The 22868-nt window shown below is 46.5% G+C and overlaps 1 protein-coding gene across 1 annotated transcript in view; it reads right to left on the reverse strand.

The window, feature by feature from the left end:
• PIWIL4 (piwi like RNA-mediated gene silencing 4) overlaps positions 1 to 22868 on the reverse strand; it is a 558880-nt gene that overhangs the window by 74734 nt on the left and 461278 nt on the right. The window contains exon 15 of the mRNA XM_082244560.1: positions 14444 to 14597. Within this exon, the coding sequence (XP_082100686.1) occupies positions 14444 to 14597 (154 nt within the window). The remainder of the gene's footprint in view (positions 1 to 14443; positions 14598 to 22868) is intronic.

Below are 22868 nucleotides of genomic sequence, written 5' to 3' on the forward strand. Positions count from 1 at the left end.
CTCTCCTTGTTCAAAAACCCTTTGTTTACTAAAAAACAACTTCTGTTTAGCTTTCTCATATAACATCTGGTCTACTAAATCTTGTCTGAGTTTTCAATGCAGAAACATTACCAGGTCAACTGAACAACTATTAGTCAGGGAAGTCAAATGTGCTTGTGCAGCAGCCAGAGCAATACCCGAGGACCGCTTGAATCGATTGATTCGGCGGGCCACAGTATCTCGAGCATGAAGTTTAAAAGCTTCCCACACCATCCACACGGCCATTGAGCCAACGCTAATGGAAAAAAAATAAGACCACTCCCGAGCCAGACCCTCCTGGTCCTCTATAGCAGTAAGCCAAAAAGGATGGAGACGCCAAGGGCGAGGGATCGCCTGGGGGGCTATACAAAAAGAGGACCAACAGGGTGCATGATCAGACAGGGAGCGGGGCTCAAATCCTGAATCGTAGGAAGTAAGGAGTTTGAAAATATAATAAAATCTATACGTGACATCGTGGAGTGGGTGGCTGAGAAGCACGAGTACAGGCGTAAATGGGGGTGCTGATAACGCCAGGTATCCGTCAGGGCAAAATCCCTGAACAGACGTCCCAGCCGGGTGAGGGGCGGAGACCCCTGAGCCGTCACAACACATTGACGGTCAAGGGCCGGAGCCAATACCATGTTAAAGTCCCCCATCCAAACAGCCGGGACATCAGGGTGCTGAGCCACAAAGGACAAGCCCTCCTGAACCACCTCCTGTAAGCTGTAAGGAGGGGGGACATAACAAGCCAGAAGCAGATACTGCTTATTGTATAAAACCACATGCAGAAAAACAAACCTGCCCTGGGAGTCCAACCGAACAGAAATAAGGGAAAAATGCACATGCTTAGAAATCAGAACCGAGACCCCTCGGGAAGCAGAAGTGTAGGTGGCATGATACGTCCATCCAATCCATGGACGCTTAAGCGCAAGCTAGAGTTGTCCAGTAATATGCATCTCCACCAAAACTACAATATCCGCTCTATATGTTTTAAGGCAACTAAAGATGGCGGAACGTTTCACTTTGTCCCGGAGGCCTCTCCCTTCCACGTAAGAAACTTCACATTAGCCATCACAGCATAAAGATAAAAAAGAAAAACAGCATATATGTGCGGGAAACTCCCAAGGCAGGTGTACACATCTCATTATATTTAGAAAAAGCATGTAGTAAAAAACGATCATTGTATCCATTAAGCAACCACATCAAGTGCATAATAAGGGAATTAAACTGTGAGAAAACATAAAAAACAACTGACCCCACCCCGCTCTCCACAACATCAACTGTGTGGGAGCATAATACCCCAACCCCATGAAGAGCAGGCATATAAAACAAAACACGAATGGGGCTATTGCCTGAGCAAAAAACCCATATTTAAACAATAAAAAAAAATACCAGCTCCTCACGACTATCATTTGGCAATAGGGGGCGACCATACACTGGATTGCACCGGATTGGTTGTAGAACACATAAAATTACACATGTAATTGATGGTAATAGAGCCATAAAAGCGTCACTCCTGCAACAAGGGTCCTATTCCTGTGCATAATAAATCAAAACTTAAAGAAGGATTCCATCAGGAGCAGGAACCCTTTAACAAAATTAATTTGAAAAAAGGTAGTGTCCACTAAAGTATAAAGTGGGATTCCATTCTCCATGAGCAATATTTCACATTGGTTCACTGACCAAAAAACAAACAAATACAAAAAAAAAAAAAAAAAAGGGGGAGATTTGCCTTATAACCAAGTCAAGTACAATTTTGACACGCAGAGAGATTAGCAATAAATCTAGAATACTTCAGCAATACTTCAGCTGAATACTTCAGCAATACTTCAGCATTACATCTCTGGTAATCAGGCAGGATGATTGCTGTCAGCTTCCCGTTGATCCAACCACTCCGAGGCCAAAGAAGGATCTACAAAAAAGATAGCTTTATCATCACAGATTGCCCGCAGCCGAGCTGGAAACAGCATAGCATACTTTAAATGTTGCACACGTAGGCGCCGTTTAATATCTGTAAAGCGAGAACGAAGCTTTTGTACTTCCGCAAAAACGTCCGGGAACGCCGCGATGCGGCCATTTTGAAAAGGAATATTGCCCCGTTTTCGGGGTAACCGTAATACAGCATCGCGGTCACGATAAGAGTGCGTGGAGGGGAGCCCTCGGGTGGGCGACGAGCCGGTATGCAATGAGCTCTCTCCACTGCAATTATGACAGAAAAGGCTTCCCTGCTAAAGTGCTTTGTCAATAAGTTCCCCAAAAATGTGGCAGCATCTGAGCCCTCCGCACCTTCAGGCAACCCGATAGAACACAGATTACTGCGGCGTGCCCTATTTTCCAGGTCGTCCTGCTTCTGTGCTAATTGCTGGAGCTGACGCTGCATGGAGTCTGCAGTATGTTGAAGAGGGTGTAAAACATCCTCAGCTCTGCTAATTCTGGTCTCCGTCTCAGTCACCCTGTCTCTCAATTTAGCCATGTCTTGCCGGATAAGTAATACATCTGTTTTTACCTCCTCAATCTTAGTTGTGAGTATTGGTTTGACAGGTAGCTATGGCCTCCAGGACACGGGCGGTGTCTGCAGCAGAAGTCTCCGACGGAACGACTCCATCTTGGGCCTCTGTATCCCGATCCAGGCAGCGGAATTTATCGAGCTGTTGTACAGCCGCCACTAGAGTTGCCACCTCATCCCTTTAAAACAGAACACAAATTAATTACACAGGTTCTGAGGCTAATTTAATGCAGAGAAGGCTCCAAGTGAGTTTAATTACCACCTTAATCAGCCACAGAACCTGTGTAATTAATATGTGTTCTGTTTTAAAGGGATGAGGTGGCAACCCTAGCTGCCGCGGTCTTTTCTCCCCAACAATTAATGCCGATGTATAAGCAGTTTGAGGCACCCAGGATAATAGAACAGGATATAGCAGGAGCAGAGCTCAGCTCATGTGTGTCCTACACCATTGCCGTCCAGGCCCCGCCCTCGTTCTGTCCTGCTTCCATATATTTTAGGTGAGGTACAATTGTGTATTTATTTATTTATTCTTCTGTAGTGATAATTTTTCTGAAGTGTGTTTTTTACCCAAATATATTTGATCTCACTCTATGCATATAATTCTATATCCCCCAATGCATATCATTTTATATATTTTTATATTATATATTAGATGTCCTTTAATCTCCTGTTATTGCCAGTTATACAGGTACTCTTGCTTGATTACTATTATCCAAGGACTGTGTTACTTGCCAGCTATACAGGTACTCTTGCTTGATTATTATCATCCAAGGAATGTGTTACCTGCCAGCTGTGTGCTATCTTCCTCGCTAGTCTGCATATCAATGACAGTCTGTTTTTCCTATTTAAACTCCCTGAATACTAAGGCTCTCCAGCACCTGGTGAAAGAGCGCCAATGTCCGATCGGGACTCTGCGCATGCTCAGAAACGCGCGTCTTGCACGCCGATCATACCAAGCATCCCAGCTCCCTGGTGACTTGGCCGCATTCTTCTCTCCTTCATCTCCACTCTGCAGTTGCCTCCCCGGACGCCGCTAAGAGATAGCCGGCTCTCTTCCTCCCATGTGATGGACGGTGTTTCAGTGTGTACTGCCTGTAGTGTGGATAGATGGCACCACCTAGAAGAGCTTCATATTATATTTTAAGCAAAAAAGCCTGAATACCGTGGCATCTTGTGAGTCGCTACAGCTATTGTTCTTATTTTACAATAAATTTGTCTGCACTTAGAGCGCTTTTCTTTTTGTCTTTTTCTGCTTCAGAGTCTTCCTCACTTCTGATTTGGGACTTTTATTCATTTTCTACTGGTATTTATTTTATATAGAAGTCCCCTTTCTTCCTTTTTTTTTTTTTCTTTGAGATTTCCGATTCCCCTTCCCCCTCCCCAGTCTGGTAGTTTTGCATTCACCCTTCATATGCCAGTGGTTTTTTTAGTGCTCTACATTTGTGTGTTTTCTTGTCCCATGTATGCATGGGAGTTCATTAAGATTCAGCATTGTAAGCCAAGCCTCCCAGTAACTAGCACCAGGAGCACCTGATATTAAACCAGGATCAACTGATACCCACAGCTGCTATGCTTGTGGCAGGCCCATACACCACAGGTACATTTGTCCTGAGCAGAAGCAGCTGATTGTACCTGGCCAGCATCCATTTCTCTATACATTCTATAAAAAGGGCAACAGCACCAAGCTAGAGCCAATCAATGCGGGTAACCGAACGTTATTGGGTTTCAAGACACCAGTGCAAAAGTTGCACCTGTTCATCCTGAGTGGGTAGACAAAAATGTTATCCCATCAAGAGTTGGGGGAACCTGTTGTTGTGTACCCTGTACTTGATGTTTCAATGACTGGGTGGTAGAAACTGTTAAGTGCAGATCTGGGAGCTCTTGTGTCATATAACACACTTTCGGATGACACCAAGGATTCACCAACCAGACCCTTTCAACATACCAAGATACTGTGAAAAAATGTGGGTGTGACATATAGACAATTGAGAACAGACCGAAGGAGGGGAGTGGGGGTGGAGGTGCATAGCTCTCCCAGGGTAGGGGACAGAGATGGCGTTACCACCTTGAATGTACAGTTACCCAAAACATGTATGTTAAATGCAGAAAATATACTTGTTCAATCAGATGATAAGGCTGCTGTGGCACAGTCTCCGGGTATAGAGCAGGGGAATGGTACAACTTTCCTTGCCCTGACCCAGTAGATGCAGACTCTGCTAAGCCTCAGCTGTCGTCATTTCCCATGTTCGTTGGGACTTGTAGTGCTACCATTGAGCATGCACTGCAGACTGACCCAAATTTGAAGAAGCTCAAAAGCCTAGCGTCTACTAGCCCCCCTGTGGAGGGAGACAAACAAAAGGATTACTGGGACAAGCAAAAACTGTACAAGAAGGATCTGTCCACCAAAGACAGTGAGAAAGAAATTAGGCCAACAGGTCCACCTCGGGAGTTCCCCACTCGAGACACAGCTGATGAAACGCCTCCGGATGAAGCGACTATTTCCCCTGGTCCAATGCCTGTCAACTGAGGTAATCCGCCTGCCAATTTTCCACCCCTGGAATATGCACAGCAGAGAGGGCTGGAAGGAAACGTTCCGCACACTTTAGAATGCTGGCTACTTCCTGAGCCGCTAAGACACTTTTTGTGCCCTCCTTAGTAACTGACATATGCCACGGCCATGACATTGTCCGATTGAATCCGTACTGGGCATCCCTGAAGATGAACTGTCCACTGGGCCAGACAAAGTCTGATCGCCCGAAGTTCCAGTATATTGATCGGTAGTCTGGACTCCTCTAGAGTCCAAACCCCCTGAGCACAATCCGTGCCCAAGACACCTCCCCACCCAGACAGACTGGCATCCGTGGTGACCACCATTCAGTAGAGGGGAAGGAAGGATTTTTCCTGTCGAAGCACCGAAGAGCGAAGCCATCAAATTAGGGACCCTCTCGTACCTCGAGTCAACAGAATCATATTGTCTAGAGACTGTGGATTTTTGTCCCACTTGGCAAGAATCTCTCTCTGCAGAGGTCTTCTGTGGAATTGTGCAAACGGACCGACTGCTGGACAACAGAAGTCAAATTGCATCCTGCAGCTTCTGAAGCCTGTACAGCCGAAGAAACACTCTGGCTACGGCCGAGTCCAGGGTCAGACCCAGATAGTCCAACTTGGTAGACGGAACCAGAGCAGACTTCTTGAAATTCAATGTCCAACCGAACTCCTGCAGAGTCTGCACAGTGATGTCCAGGTTGTCCTTAAGAGCAGTCGGAGACTCTGCTCACAGAAGAAGATCGTCCAGGCACCCCAGTACCGCAATCTCCCGCTGTTGCAACAATGCTAACACCGGGGCCAACACTTTCGTGAATACCCGAGGAGCTGAGGTGAGACCAAACGGTTAGCCACAAATTGATAATGCTTCTCGCCCACGGGAAATTGGAGGAAGCGCTGATGCCCGACATAAATCGGAATATGGAAGTAAGCGTCCCTGGTACTGATAGAGACCAGAAGATCCCCTTGATGAAGGGATGCCTCTACCGTATTAATGGACTCCATCCGGAACTTCTGTACCCGCACAAAGCAGTTCAGGGCTTTGAGGTCCTAGATAGGAGGAACTTTGCCTTCCTAAACAGGTTTGAATAAAACCCCTGAAAAGTTTGGAACCGGTAAAATTACCCCTTGCAGGACAAATCTTGTACCTCCCCGAAGAGACCACAGAAACGGTCTGGGGACCAGGTTTAAAAAAGTCTCTCTGGAGGATAAGACCAAAATTCAATCTTGTAGCTGGACTGAATCAGCTCGTGGACCCACCTGTCTTGAATCAGGGAGGTCCACAGGTTCGGAAAGAAGCAAAGACGTCCCCCCCACCCCAAATACGTGTGAGGGCGCCCCTTCAAAACAGGGCTTGTCAGCAGGCCTGGAAGGACCTGCTCTCGGCTTACCAGGCCAGGGCCTCTTGGAACCTCCGGAGGTGGATCTAACGGATTTGGATCCTTTGTCCTGAGAACAAAAAGGCCGCTTATGAGCTGAGAAAAAAGGACCACGTCTGCGACGAGACTCCTTGCCCCTGGAAGCCATAGCATGCGCCAAAGGAGCACTTCTGTCATGGAGAGCCTAGAAACAAAGGGAGGCGCATCCAAAGAGGCATCACAGACAAACTGCAACCCCTGGACCAACAGATCCACCAGATCCGCAAAGGCAGGGGGGAAGCTGTTCCCCCTCCAGATCCTGGCGCAAAAGCTTTGCCCATTCTGTCAAGGTCTGGAAAAGTGATCGACCAATATCATTTTTTTACTGCCTATACCGATATTTTGGTCATCAAATATCGGTATCGGTCGATATTTTCAGACATTTAAATTTCTTTTTTTTCACAGGTACTATCGTAGAGGGATCTGGGGGTCTAAAAGACCCCAAACCCCTCCTCTGCACTTAAAAGCATTCAAAACGCCAAGTTTGGCTGTTTTGAATGCTCGCATTTTTTTCAAATTTGCCGCCGAGTACCCAGAAGTGATGTCATGACATCACTTCCGTTTTTTTTCCATGGAGACCCGCTCAGAGCCGAATGCGACTTTGATCGGCTCTTTTCTTCGGCGGCCGTGCAGGTAGGATGCCCGGGTCTTTCGGTGGGACGGGAGACCCGGGCGAGCCACGGAAGGCGGCGGGAGGGGGGAAGAGGTCCCCTCCCGCTCCTTGTTATGACCGCCTAGCAGCTTCTCAGCTGCATTGGTTGTCATTACAAGGCAGCCGACGGTTGGCTATGGACACCGGTACCGGGGTGTTGCCTCTAGCTGCAGGCATTACTGCGGTACAAGCACTTTCCCAAAATATCGGTATCCTCAGGGGCCGATTCCGATATATCAGCCCCCGATATATAGGTATTGCCGATAATCGGTCGATCCCTAGTCTGGGACACCAAAGCAATGGTGAACACCGGCCAAAGGACTGAACCGGCAACAGTGAACATGTGTCGGACCAAGGTCACCGTTCTCCTATCAAAGGGGTCTTTAAAAGCCGGAGATTCCTCCACCCGAATTAGAGTGGATTTATTCAGCCTCGAAACCTGAGAATCCACCACAGGTGGGACTGTCCACTTTTTCAACAGCGACTCGACTTTTTCAATTGCGTTTAGGGCAACCCCACTGACTCGCGACAATTTTGTCGAAATAGGCGGGAAAAGGAAAAACCTTTGCTGCTTTTGAGGATTTTCGGGTACCGAAGGTGACTCGCGCCTCTGACGCAGCCACATCCTCCATTTTTAAAGTTTCCTGACCCCGATACAATCAAAGCATCCACCAGTTCTTTTTCATGCGCGGCTGTAGTAGAAGAGGAATCATCCTCTCTGATAGGACAACTCGCGCCTGCGCCGGCCAGATCAGACTCAGGATCCGAAGAGACAGAAGAGGTGAGTGAAGGCAGTGGACGCTTTTTTGCTGGTCCGTTTATACAGGACCATATCAACCTTAGACACTAGGGACTCCAGGGACACTGCTATGGCAGACAGGGTGGACTGGGACTAAGAAAGGCCCGCCGCCTCTGAGAGGGGATCAGGTGGTAAAATATGCTCCAGGGACACCATGGTTAACCAAGGGAACCCACGGGCAAAAATGAGAAAACACTGCTAAGTGACCCCCCACCACTGCGCCAGCAGCACCACAGGTCCCAGCACAACCAACAGCTGCTATAGCAGAGAGGGAGAGCTGCAAGGAACCCACAGGAACTCATCACCCCCCAGTCAGGCGCAGAGAGCCAGATACTGCACACAATGCAGCGATTAGAGAGAAAGAGGAAGTCCAGGAGTCAGCACTAGAGGTCCACCGACGCAATCACTGCCCATAAGGCTCCAAAAACATGGCTGCCGCTCTATTCAATGGGAAACCACAAAACATTGCAGCCGGACTACACAAACATGGCCGCTGATATTACAGCCAGCCATCCACAACAAAATGGTGGGCCCACGCAGCTCCTGGGACCCACAGGGGACCCCAGGGAACATTTTGGCAGTAAAGAGGGGCCCTAGCAGGAGCCCCCACCAGGACAACTCCCCCTAAAACTGTGTGTTCGGTTGCCGGTTGTTTAGTTTCCATCGCCTGCTCAACACCCCCAAAACGAACCTTGGACCTCTAGTCTGGTATGGTCACCCCCTGGGGGAGGGGAGAGCTAGGTACAGGTATATAGGGGGTAGTCCACAGGGGACCCCGACATATGGGGGGGACGCTGTGTGGGAAGGAGGGGAACCCGGGGGTCCGACTGTCCCAGGGAGGGCCCACGTCCACCCCAAAAGGTGGTTGGTTTGGTTTAAAAAGAGAAAAATGCTAGAACCAGAGATCCCAGCAAGGGACCAGGTCCTTACTCCTGACTAAGCAGTAAAAAACTGAGTGCCTTTAAAAGGGAGGGGGAGTATATCCCCTGGGACTGTACCATATGCGTGGTAAAGTTTTTTTCCTGCCTAGTGTTCTAATCCTGTAGGGGGCAGCATAACCCAATGGTAACGGAGATTCTGAAGCTGTGTCCGTCAGTGAAAGAAAGAGAAATAGGATTTTTGTACCTACCGTAAAATCCATTCCTCACTGCTCTCCATATTCAGAACCATATGGTCATAATGCCCCCTACAGGAGTAGGACAACGACTTGGCTAGGCATATGGGCAGTCCTAGCTGGTATACATTACTCTCTCTGCTATAGGCCTTCAGTTTAGTAACAAAGTCAAAAGTATTAAAACTCCATAGAGGGATGGGTGCTGTGTCCGTCAATCAACTCAGAGAAATGGATTTTACGGTAAGTACCAAAAAAAACAAAACTTTCGTTCATTGATGGACACACCTCTCCATAATCAAAACCATAGGGACGTCCCCAAGCAGTATAACAAATAGAGATGACCAGCGCTATGAAGTTACTGTAATGCTGTCGTTATACTGTAATACTGTCTGCATCGTTTTTCTACACTACTGCTTTGGACTTTTGCAAATCATGAGGTTTTATTTCTGATGGAGCCTTTAGAGCAAGAGTATCAGGTCTCGGTCCCTCAGAAGTGGAATATTAACCCCGAAGCTGAAAAATCCTAGTGGACCATTTACAGGTCGTATTGCAAGTGTGCCACCTGGTGGTTACACGGAAGCACACAAGCATTTTTCCTTTTTGGATATTCCCATTTTTTTTTTTTGTTGGATTCACTTTATATTTATATTTCCATTGAAAACTGAGGTTTTGGTTATTACTAACCCAGTTTTTGATATTTATGAGTTGATAAAGACACCGTTTATCACAAAAAGGCACTGTCATCACCTTCAAGGTCTTTTTCACTCATTTGTGGGAGAATATATCACTATCCTTTTTTAATTTGTTTTAAGGTTTCTCACAATATATGCACTTTCTTCTATTGTTTTCGATCTTTTCAATAAAACAAATTTTACTATTGCCTTTGGCATTTTTATTTCACCCACAATATCACATTTTTACTTTATTAATTTGGGGGGCACTGTGAGATACACTCACTTTTTGTGGCATTCTTTAATTGCACTGTACACCCACTTTTGGTTTATGAGTCACATTTATAGGTAGCGCCTGTATCAACCCTCACACACTTTCGCTTGTCCCCAAGCAGTACCAAAAAGAGGGGTGGGACAAAAAAAAAAAAAGGGCTAAAAACAGCAGACAACCAGGTAAACAGGAGCTCAACAAAAAACAAATGGAGCCAAACCTAAACAATACACCCCTGAAGAGGGAACAGACCCTCTAAACAGCAGCCTACAAAACCTTGCAGCCAAAGGAAGCATCCGCAGATGACTAGGTGGCGGTCTTGCAAACCTGCGCTCCTAATGCCTGAGGACGGAAGGCAAAAGAATCACTAAGCACCCGAGTAGAGTGTGCTGCTACAGGGAAAGGAGGAACCTGACCCTTGATAGAATAGGTCTGTGTCACCATCTGTCTGATCTATCTGGAAATGGTCATAGAAGAAGCGGACAGCCGTTTTCTTGGCCCGACCATGATCACTTGACCTCTGAAAAGACTCATTGGCTGCCAGATACACCCGAATCGCCCAAAGCACATCCAGGGCATGCAATGCAAATTCCTTAAGGTGTTTGGGCCTGGGACACAGGGAAGGCAACACACTGTTTATATTCAAATGGAAATCAGAGACTTCCTTAGGAAGGAACGACTGACATGGGCAAGGACCCACCTTATCCTTGTGGACCACCAGATAGGGGGTTCGATAAGGTAATGCCACCAGCTCCGACACCCTGTGAGCAGAGGTGATAGCCACCAAAAAAGCCACCTTCTGGGACAGCGTAAGCGGGCGAGTCCCCCGAATATTTTCAAAGGGAGGCTTCGGAAGAACTGAAAGCACCAAGTTATAATCCCACGCTGGTAGAGGAGACCACATCGGTGGAGTCAGATGTCGAACCCCTTGAAAAAATGTAAGCACCAAGGAATGAGTGGCCAGGGATCTTTGAAAGAAGACCGCTAAGGCCTACACCTGGCCCTTGATGGTATTCAATGCCAATTTCTGCTCAACACCTCGTTGAAGGAAGGTCAAAATCCGAGCCACTGATAAAGAACAAGGGTGAACACTGATCGACACACTACTAAATGTATGCTTTCCACGTACGATGGTAGATCTTCATAGAGATAGACATCCTAGCCTTCAGCAGTGTCAGTTACCGACCCAGGCAAACCCCTATCCTTCAGCACCTGGCTTTTAAAAGCCAGGCCGTCAAAGCCAGCAACTGTAAAGCAGGATGGAAGATCAGCTCTTGAGGCAGCGGATCCTCCCTGAGAGGCAGTCTCCAAGGGATGTCGGCAACCAATTGCACCAGGTCGGTGTACCAAGACCGCCAAGGCCAGTCTGGGGCCACCAGGACGACTGGAATCCCTTCTGCCTTGATCCTGCGCAAAAGCCGCAGCAGAAGCTTGAGAGGAGGGAAAGCGTAGATAAAATGATATTGGCCCCACGGGGCCACCAGGGCATCTGTGGCATGCGGCAGAGGATCCTGTGACTTTGCCACAAACCTAAGTACCTTTCTGTTGAGCCCACACGCCAACAGATCTACCTCGGGGGTGTCCCACCGGAGACATATCTGATGAAACAAGTCCGGGTGAAGGGACCCTTCCCCTTGGCCCAACACCTGCCAAGTGAGATAGTCTGCCTGCCAGTTTTCCACTCCTGGAATGTGTATGGCATAGAATGCCAGAACGAAGTGTTCTGCCCACCAGAGGATGCTGGCTACCTTCAGGGCTGCCAACACACTCTTTGTTCTGCCCTGGTGATTGACATAAGCCACCGCCGTGGAATTGTCCAACTAGATCTGTAACCGGGAGCCCCCGGAGTCGATCTGTGCAGTGATCCAGACACAGCCTTATTGCCTGAAGTTCCAAGACATTGGTCGGTAGTCTAGACTCCTCAGCGTCCAACAACCCTCAGCAGTGCTCAGTCCCAGGACACCTCCCCCACCAGGACAGACTGGCATCCAATACAAGGGGAGAAAGGATTTGCCCTGCTGAAGAGCAAAGCCACCAGACCAGGGACGCCGTGGTTTCTCAGCTCAGCTGTATCTGATTGTCCAGAGACCTCGGACACTTGTCCCATTTCACCAGGATCTCCATTTGAAGGGACCTCGTATGGAACTGTGCAAACAGAACCGCCTCGAAGGTAGATACCATCAGGCCCAACATCCGCATGCAAGTTCGGAGGTAGGACCACCTGCTGCACAGCAGTAGATGAATCGCAGCATGCAACTTGTGGAGTTTCTCCAGAGGAAGGAACACTATGGCTAGAATTGAATCCAGAGTCAGACCCAGATAATTCAACTTCCTGGATGGAATCAGAGCAGACGTCTTGTAATTTAGAAGCAAACCAAACTCCTTCAGGGTCTGTATAGTGATCTCCACGTTGTCCATCAAGGCAGCAGAGGACTCTGCTTGCAAGAGGAGGTCATCCAGGTAGCCCAGTACTGCATTCCCCCGCTGATGTAGCAAAGGGTAACACCACAAACTGATAGTGCTCCTCTCCCAAGGCAAAACAGAGGAAGCACCACCGTGTGAATGGACTCCATTCTGAATTTCTGTACCCGCAGAAAGCACTTCAGGGCCTTGAGGTCCAGAATCGGACGTACCTTGCCATCCTTCTTTGGGACCGTGAACAGGTTTGAATAAAAACCTTGAAACCGTTCCGATACCGGAACCGGGAAAATGACACCCTGAAGCAACAGGTCTTGCACCTCCCTGAAGAAAGCTTGCAATCGGTCCGGGGACCGATGTACATTGTAACGAAAAAAAAACCTTTCTGGAGGGCAAGAACGAAACTCTATCTTGTAACTGGACAGTATCACTTCGTGCAACCCATTTGTCAATTACCAAGGAGGTTCAGGGGCCCAGGAAACCAGGAAAGACCCCCCAGGCATGGGTGAGGATGCACCTTCATGCTGAAGGAGCCTTGTCTGTGGGTCTAGAGAATCCCGCTCTCGGCTGGCCAGACCAGGGCCGATTGGAACCTCCCGAGGAGGACTTGAAAGGTTTTGAACCCTTGTCAGCGGACTCTGAGGGACGAAAAAACCTTTTGCAAATGGAGAAAGGGTCATGTCTGCAACAAGGATTCTTTCACTTCCCAGACTGTGGAAGAAAGGTACTCTTCCCCCCTGTGAAACTCCTAATGATGTCATCCAGGGTAGCCCCCAAACAGGCAATTGCCTTGAAAGGGTAAATCAATCAGAGCTTCATTAGAAGTCTGGTCTGCAGACCAACATTAAGCCACTATACATGCCTAAGCACCACTGCCAAAACAGATAGCTTAGAAATCAAGAGAGCCGCACCCACAGAGGCATCGCAGAAAAACTGCAGCGCCTGGACCAACTGGTCCGCCAACTTAGCAAAGGCAGGGGGAATCTGCTCACCCTCTAGCTCATGGAACAAAAGTTTAGCCAACTCAGTTAGTGTTTGCGACACCAGGGCAATGGCCAGGACAGGCCTCAGCGCCGAACCAGCAATAGTTAACATATTGTGCAGCAATAGTTAACATATTGTGCAGCAATAGTGAACATATTGTGGGCCACAGACTCTGCCTTCCTGTCAGCCGGATCTTTAAAAGCGGAAGATTCCTCTACTGGAATCATGGTTACCTTGTTGAACCTGGAGACAGGGGGGTCCACCACTGGTGGGACAGTCCCCTTCTTCAAAGTGGTACCTCACAGCAAAGCGTTTAGGAACCACAAAGGGGCGTTTTGGACGCTCCGAATCTTTAAAGACAAACCTGTCAAAATAGGAGGGAAAAGGAAACACTTTTGCTGTGAGTGCCAAAGAGTACCAGTCACCTTCGCCACAGTCTCAGCTGCATCCTCCATTTTTAAAGTCTACCACAAAGATGTGATCAGTGCATCAAATAGCGCCTTCTCGTGTGCAGCTACAGGTGTGGAGAAATCATCCTTACTATCTGATAGATCAGGGATTGTGGCTACAAACCCCGCAGGGTGGGCCACGTTTGCGGCGGCAGAATCAGATTCAGGATCTGACGAGACAGATGAGGCAGGGGACACTTTTTGCTAGCCCGCCGCTGAAAGGCCACCTCCTAGGTCCTTTCTCCTGACTAGTCAGAAGAAAATTGAAGGCCTATAGCAGAGTCGGATCTATACCACCTAGGTCTGCCCATAGGCGTAGCCATGTCTTTTTTCTGCCTAGTGTCGTACTCCTGTAGGGGGCAATATAACCCTATGGTTCTGAATATGGAGAGTTCTCCGTCATTGAACGAAAGAGAAATAAATAAATGTTTTTTGCTTTAGATTAGTTAGATTACAATACATAGTCCTTGAGGCAGGGATTGATGTGAATGGTTCTATGTACTCTGTAGGCTGCGTAATATGTAAACTCTGTATACCCATTAACAATAATTTATAACGCAATGAGTTTAGTTCTTAAACTTTTTTGCTTGCACACATACCTGTAGGCCTTCTGAACCTCCGTAAAGCATGCCAGAAGTTGAGGGATCTCATAATCCACAACCATCTGTAATTGTCCATCTCCAACTCCATCACGATAGACAATAATGCGGTTAGGCCAATCATTATTGTATCTCTTCCACTTTTCAATGGCACCTGTTGCAAAGACATATACATATAACTTCAAATGTATATCTAACTGGGTGCTGAAACTGTAATGCCACTTAAGTATTAAAAGCCACAATTTTAGATGCTGCATTTGGAAAAAAACATCTGCAGAAGTTTCAAAAACAAATAAACAAGAAAAAAAAACGTATATTGTACACTTACCTTAAAACATTTTCCTTCAATCGTCCACTGGGGAATGCAGTAGACCACCAGTATTTGCCCTTCTACTAAAAGGTTAGACACTAAGAAGCCGAAGGCTCAGCTCCGTCTGCAGAGCACATTTCTCTGCACACAAAGTCAGTCTCAGTAGTATCTAGTAGTCAAAGGCAGCTTCAGGTAGCCACAGAACACTGATAAAGGTCTGCGCACCACTACTATCTTCTGCATTATCTTGCAACCAACAATAAAAATGTATCAACCTGCTTTTGTAACAATATTTAATATACAGAGTGAGCACACCATATACCAAGAATGTCAAAAAAAGGACTTAGAAACAAACTAAAAGCCTAGATCTCAATCACCCAGCGCTCTGTACTCCAATATAATGGTGTACACTATCACAAAATAAAATAAATTTGAATGTAAAGCTGCCGCCTGAATAAATGCAATTAAAACAAAGATGCACATCAATTGAACAGGTCTAATTAATATACATAAGCAGCGCTATGACCATAGTTAAAACTAAGTCTGAATAAATATCCCTAAAAACATAGAATAAATAGAGATTAAAAAAAGGTATAGTCCAATAGTGGAAAAGTCCATCAAATGTAGAGCTCTTAGAGGGTCCTAGTGAGGAATGTATCGCCAGTATGGAACAGGAAGCTGACACTGTATCCCTTCACCTCACCACTTGTGAATCTTACCGAAGGAAACACACTTACCAGATCCCACTATAACATGAGCATGTAAAGAATATTTTCAATCTCGTCCGGACCATCCAAAATATACAGAGTCCTGAAGCCCTGTTCACAGCTGTAACAATCTCTCATTCGCAGTGCATGGGAGGGGGCAAAGAAAAGCACATAGAGCAGTAACGCCAGATACAAATGCACTTCTTTATTGAATCACCCCCCCTCACCCATTGCACTTACATCAAACAAATCAAATACAGCGTAGATAAAATAGTGTTGGCACTGCAGGCGCCTACGGCCGCTTACCGGTCCTCCCTACGCTCGTCAGCATTCCCAGAAGCTCACGGACCTTGCCGAAGCTGCCGCCCAGCGTCCCGTTGCCTGGGTGACCGCGCAAATCACCGCCCTAACGCGTTTCGTCAGAGGACTTCTACGGAGAGCGTCTCTCCGCCCTTTCCTGCCAGTGTCATTTATACAGTAACAGTGCTTTTTTTTTTTAGCACTGATCACTGTATTGGTGCCACTTGTCCCCAAAAAACATCACTTAGTGTCAGATTTGTCCGCCGCAATCCTGCTAAAAATTGCTGATCGCCACCATTATTAGTAAAAAAAAAATAATAATAAAAAAAAGTTTGTAAACGCCATAACTTTTGTGCAAACCAATCAATATACACTTATAAGGATTTTTTTTTTTACCAAAAATATGTCGTAGAATACATATTGGCCTAAATTGATAAAAAAAGGAATCTCATTTTTTTTATTGGGAATGTTTTATAGCAGAAAGTAAAAAATATTGTTTGTTTTTTTTAAATTGTGGTTCTTTTTCTGTTTATAGTGCACAAAATAAAAACCGCAGAGGTGATCAAATACCACCAAAAGATCTATTTGTAGGGAAAAAAGGCACCAATTGTATTTGGGTACAGCGCCGCACGATCGCGCAATTGTCAGTTAAAGCAAAGCAGTGCCATATCGCAAAAAATGGCCTGGTCATTAAGGGGGTAAAACCTTTCCGGAGCTAAAGTGGTTAAGTAAAAAAAGAAACAAGTAATAAAAGATACACCAAACTTCTCCATCCGTCTTGTAAGCCCAAATTATAGACCTATTCATTGTTCACCAGAGATGTAATGAATCCATAGGTCCCACGTTTTCCTAATAAATGTGTTCTATCATTTTCATGTTATTTTTTCCATACGCTATTATTCACAACAATTTAGCATTAATCAACAAAAACTAGATAAACAAAGATTACCAAGACCTAGCAAATGCTATCCTCGCTGCTAAGAAAAAAAATCAGATAAATGTTTTAATATGTCTAGTTGCCTCCTCTATGGGTTGATTTAGAAAGACCTGCCAGGGTTATTAAAGCAGGGCCCCCCCCCCCCCCCCCCCATGGAAAAAATAAAAAATCAGCAGCTACAAATACTGTAGCAGGTGACTTCTAATATGAGGACACTTACCTGTCCAGGAATCCCACAATGTCGGCACCCCAGCTGATATTCAGGTCGGCTCTCAGGTGCTGCCACCGTCATTTGTGGTAAGGGAAACTGGCAGTGAAGGCTTTTGGCAGCCGAATCCCTACTGCGCATGCGCGAAGCATGCTGCATATTCTAACTGGCCCAACGGCAGAGAAAGGAGGAGGGGGTTGAAATTCTGAGGGACCTTGCCACGGCAGGGTCTCACAGAAGTGGGGATGGGTACCTGTCAAAAACTGGAAGCAGATAAGCAGAGCATCCACTTTTGGGTGGAACTCCGCTTTAAGGTTAGTCTGTGTATATGAACACATAAAATTATAGAGATATTTTAACCTTTGGACTTGTCCACTAAATATATTATTCGGAAACCTTTTTGCCATTTGCGTTAAGCTGGATACACACTATCCAACTTTTGTGGTTAGATTTCCTTCAGATTTACCTTTTTTATGTAGTGCAAGGGCCTGCCAGATTGCATACCAATTGAAAGTGTTTAGGTTTGACCTCATATTATATGGTTTTGGTAAGTCTAAAGGAAAAAGTCTTCAGAAAATCTTATAGTGTGTATGGCCCTTTACATTTTTAAAGAAATTACGTCAAAGGCAAACTGCTGGTTAGTGCATCCAAATAACTTTATTTTTTTTTTTTACAACAAAGTGCAGTGCACTGGTGGGAAGTAACTCAAATGAACATGAGCAATGAATTTTCAGATGTTCATATACAGTATTTTGCTTCCACTGTAAAATGCAGTAAAATGTATGGCAAGCATTTGTCTGAAACAAACTCTTAGATTAACTTTCCAGCACCCATAGATAATTCAGTACCAGCCAACTATATTACTTCCACTGACTCAATATTGAAAATGGCAAAGTACTAGAGTTACCATAGCAACCAATCAGAGTTCAGTTTTCACTCTTTGATTATGAAATACAAAATATCCCTATAGGCAACAACTTTGGTTTTCTGCTCATTTTCTGTTCTCTGGTTTTCATCAATGGAATGCAATGTCTTTCTTTAGCATCCCAATTCTTCCTCTATTCTTGTTACTACGCATTCATGCTACAACCAGACCTAACGGCAGGATGCAAGCCCAATCATGAACAGGTGCAGAGAGATGCCTTAGGCCCCTTTCACACATACGGTTCGTTCAGTTCATCTGTTCAGTCACTTCAAAATGTATCAGTTTTCCATCCGTTTTTCATCCATTTTACATCAGTTTTTCATCCGTTTTTCGTCAGTTGTTATCCGTTTTTCATCCATTTTTCGTCAGTTGTTATCTGTTTTTCATCCATTGTCATCCGTTTTTTGGTCCGATCCGTTTTTTTGACGGATGAAAAATAGGGCATTCATCCGTTCAAAAAAACGGACATTGACGGAAGCAGATGAAAACGGATGTTAACTGATGATCATCGGTTGTCATCCGTTTTTACATAGAGATACATTGATGTCCCTTTTTTTATCCGTCAACGGATAGATGAAAAACGGACAAACGGACAGCATGTGTGAAAGGGGCCTAAAAAGAAAAGAAAAAAACAAAACAGCAATGCGTGCAACACATAATGTTATTTTTCATGTACAGAGACTATTTTTTTTCACCAATGTAACCTCTTTGCCCAAAGAAAACAATCTGGCTTCATCACCAAAATATACTGGATAGTGCTGATTAAAATCTTAAATCATTTTAACTTCAGGCCAAGAAACTTCCCTCTGTATAAAAATATCTGCAACGCAAAAGCAAATCAAAATTCTATATACTGTATATCCCATATAAAAATGTTTTTTATTAAAACTATCATGACAAAGGTCTCCTGGACCACATGATGATGTAGAATGTACACACTAGATAAAACATTTAAAAATGACAGGTGGAGCTGATTGAAACACCCGTGTACAAGGGGCCCTAAATTAGTATTTCCTTCAAAGAAACTTGGTCCAAGACACATTGTTTCATTTCCAATTAAAAGTAAAATCAACACAGTGGCTTATGAATTAGCTCTGCCCAAGAACCTTTGGATTCACACTGTGTATTTATTAAAACAAATAGTAACAAAAACCCTTTGCTGATCACAGAGGCGTATCGTGGGTCTCCAGCGCCCTTGGCAAGGAGCTGTATCGGCGCCCCCCCTCCCCCCGAAAGAGAGAGGGGGGGGTTTACAGAGAGAGACAGAGAGAGGGGGGTTTTGATAGAGAGAGAGAGGGGGTGACAGAGAGACAGGGGAGGGTGACAGAGAGAGAGGGGGGGTGTGACAGAGAAAGAGAGGGTGACGGAGAGAGAAAGGGGAGTGACAGAGAGAGAGACAGAGAGGGAGGGGGTGACAGCGAGAGAGGGGGGGGTGACAGAGAAAGAGAGGGGGGTGACAGAGAGAGGGGGGTGACAGCGAGAGAGAGGGGGGTGACAACGAGAGAGAGAGGGGTGACAGAGAGAGAGAGGGGGGTAGAGAGAGGAGGTGACAGGGAGAGAGAGGGGGTGCCAGAGAGGGGGAGAGAGAGAGAGAGGGGGTGACAGAGAGAGAGAGAGTGACAGTGAGAGGGGGCGGAAGAAAGAGAGGGAATGACTGAGAGAGAGAAAGAGGGGGGTGACAAAGAGAGAGAGAAAGAGGGGGGGTGACAGAGAGAGAGGGGGGGGTGTGTGACAGAAAGAGTAAGAGAGGGGGGTGACAGAGAGAGAGAGGGGGTGACAGAGAGAGAGAGAGAGAGAGAGAGAGAGAGAGAGAGAGAGAGAGGGGGGGGGGGTGACAGAGAGAGAGAGAGAGAGGGGGTGTGACAGAAAGAGTAAGAGAGAGTGGTGACAGAGAGAGAGAGAGAGAGAGAGAGGGGGTGACAGAGAGAGAGGGGGGAATGACAGAGAGAGTGGGGTGACAGAGAGAAAGAGACGGGGTTGACAAAGAGAGAAAGAGACGGTGTGACAGAAAGAGAAAGAGAGGGGGGTAACAGAGAGAGAGAGTGACAGAGAGAGAGAGGGGGGGTGACAGAAAGAGAGAGGGGGGTGACAGAGAGAGAAAGAGAGGGTGACAGAGAGCGAGGGGTTGACAGAGACACACAGAGAGGGGGTGTCAGAGACAGAGGTGGGGGGTGACAGAGATAGAGATGGGGGGTGACAGAGAGAGTGTGACAGAGAGAGAGGGGGTGACAGAGAGAGAGGGGGGGTGACAGAGAGAGAGGGGGGGGTGACAGAGAGAGAGAGAGAGAGAGGGGGTGACAGAGAGAGAGAGAGTGAGTGTGACAGAGGGAGAGGGGGTGAGAGAGAGAGAGAGGGGGGTGACAGAGAGATAGAGAGGGGGGTGACAAAGAAAGAGAGAAGGGGGTGACAGAGAGAGAGAGAAGGGGGTGACAGAGAGAGAGGGCCCCCCCCTCCCTCCTGGGAGAGGAGGTTGTAGGAGTCTCACTGTGCTGAGTGGTGGTACGGACTCAAGGGTTGGAGCCGAACGCTGCCTGGGGGCCCTGGCTGAGTGGAGGGCACAAAAATCACTAACACTTCCAATTTTTTAGCACCCCCCCTCGGCCTGCGCCCTTGCCGGACGCCTATCTTGCCAGCCCCTTGGTACGCCCCTGGCTGATCAAGAGTACGAGACACCAGCTCCACTGCTCACTGAAGGCAATGAAGAATACGAGATGGAAACCATTCTGGATTGCAGGAGGAGAAAAGGTCAGACCCAGTCCCTGGCCAGTAGAAAGGCTATGGTCCAGAGGATAATTCCTGGGAACCATCCATTAAGGTCCATGCTACATAGTTGGTGCAATCCTATTTCCAACATCATCCTGAGTAGCAAACTCTGGAGGTCGCCCCTTTAAGGAGAAGGCAATGTCAGGGAATATCCGTATTGCGAAAAGAATTGTGATCAGGTGCAGGCATCTGTGCAGGAGTGCGTGTTCCTGATCAGATGTTCTGCTGGATCTTCCATGTCTGCATCATTAGCCCATGGCACTGCTATCAACACCTACCAGAACTCATATTCCTCCTGTCTCTTGGCACTATTTGTTTTACTTCTATTGGTGCTTGAGTTGAAGATACAAGAAAGGCTAGCCCCATCATTTCAGTCCCATATCAGGTACATGACACTGAAACACAAGTGATCAAAGTTTGGGTCAGGCGGTCGTTTGTAGATGTATCAAAAGAAGGCCCATTTTGGAAATTTGAAAATAATGATCTCTAGCCCATCAACAGGGCCACAGACAAGAGCTATAGTTTCTGGAGGAAAGAAGCATCCCCCATGTTTAAAGAAGAATTCTGCCTTACCTGTAAATTCCATATCCTAAATACAGTACAGGACACAGGTTTCGTGTTCACAGACCCTGGGTTATAGACTTGTATCTACAGGTGATTGGACCCTGGCAAAGGTTTCGAGAACTCGCCCCGTTGGTCAACTCCACTATAACCCTACCCTACTCTGCGAGTCCTTAATTTTGTAGCACACAATGCAGAGAAACCCAGAGAAGGACGGGAGGATGGTCTGTGTCCTGTACTGTACTTCAAGATATGGTATATACAGGTTAGTGAAAGTTTTTATAATTTTAAAGTGATTGTAAAATCAGAAGTTTTTTTTTTTTAATCTAAATGCATTCTATGCATTAAGATACAACACCTTCTGTGTGCAGCAGCCCCCCTCATACTTACCTGAGCCCCATCTAGATCAAGCAATGTGTTTTAGTTGCCCAGGACTCCCCTCCTCATTGGCTGCCTCCCCCTGCTGTTAATCAAAGTCAGTCAACCAATAAGAAAGAAAGGGGTGGGGACACAGGGAGCTATGGCTCGGCTCGGGTGCCCCCGTTGCAAGCTGCTTGATTTGGGGGCACTCAACAGGAGGGAGGGGCCAGGAGCACTGAAGAGGGACCAGGGAAGAGGAGGATCCAGGTTGCTTTTTGCAAAACCACTGCACAGAGCAGGTAGGTAGAACATGTTTGCTATTTTTACCTAAAAAAAAAAAAAACAAGACTTTAGTATTACTTTAATCCTAAAGTGTGTAGAGTATTCACAGACCATGAGATATCCCCAAGCAATTAATGAAAAGGGTGGGGAACAACCAGGCAACCAGAACTGTGTTAACAGGCCCAAACGACGACAAGGGTCAACAGACCCAACTTCAGAGTGCCGATGAAAGAACCTTGTTGCCACAGATGATAGGACATCCACCTGGTAAAACTTTGAAAAGGTATAAATAGAGGATCAGGTGGTGGTCTTGCAAAGCTAGGCCACAGAGGCTTGGTGCTGGATTTCCCAGGAAACACTCACTGATCTTGTGGAGTAGGTGTATGATAATGCAGGAGGAGTTTTTTTTTCATTTAGAATGCAAGCCAGTACTACCTTGTCTTTATAAATGAGTAACTGCTTACATAAGAGCCACCAGCTCAGAGACATATCTGACAGACATGATATTAACTAGGCAGACAGAACTACTCACTCATCTAAGGCTCATCATTTCTTAACCACTTGCCCTCCAGAAGCCTCCCAAATAAAATGTATTTTTTCCCCACAAATAGAGCTTTCTTTTGGTGGTATTTGAGGTTTGTCACCAGAGATCCACATCCGGGGAGTCCCATTGAAGGCAGATTGGTCGGAACATAACCAAGCGTAGGGACCCCTCTCACTGATTCAGTGACAGATGACTGAGGCATCTGCCTGCAAGATCCCAATGGCTGGGATGTACACAGCGAGAAGAGTTAGTACATGAAGGTCTACTCATGCGTGAGACCTCCAGGGCTGCTGTTGCACTCCTCATACTGTCCCGGAGTTTATACTGGCCAACACAGAGATGTTTGTCAGATCAGAACCTGATTGGGCACCCTCAGAGAAGATCTGTCCATAGAGCCAGACCCAGCCCGATCACAGATAGCTCCAGGACATAGATGGGCAGCCGAGCCACCTAGTTGACCAGGGAACCTGGAGAGTTGTCCCATTGGCTAGAAAACCACTCTGCAGAACTGTTGCATGGAACTGAGCA

This window comes from Pelophylax lessonae (assembly GCF_965119305.1).
Source record: "Pelophylax lessonae genome assembly, chromosome: 2".
Taxonomy (NCBI): Eukaryota; Metazoa; Chordata; class Amphibia; order Anura; family Ranidae; genus Pelophylax; species Pelophylax lessonae.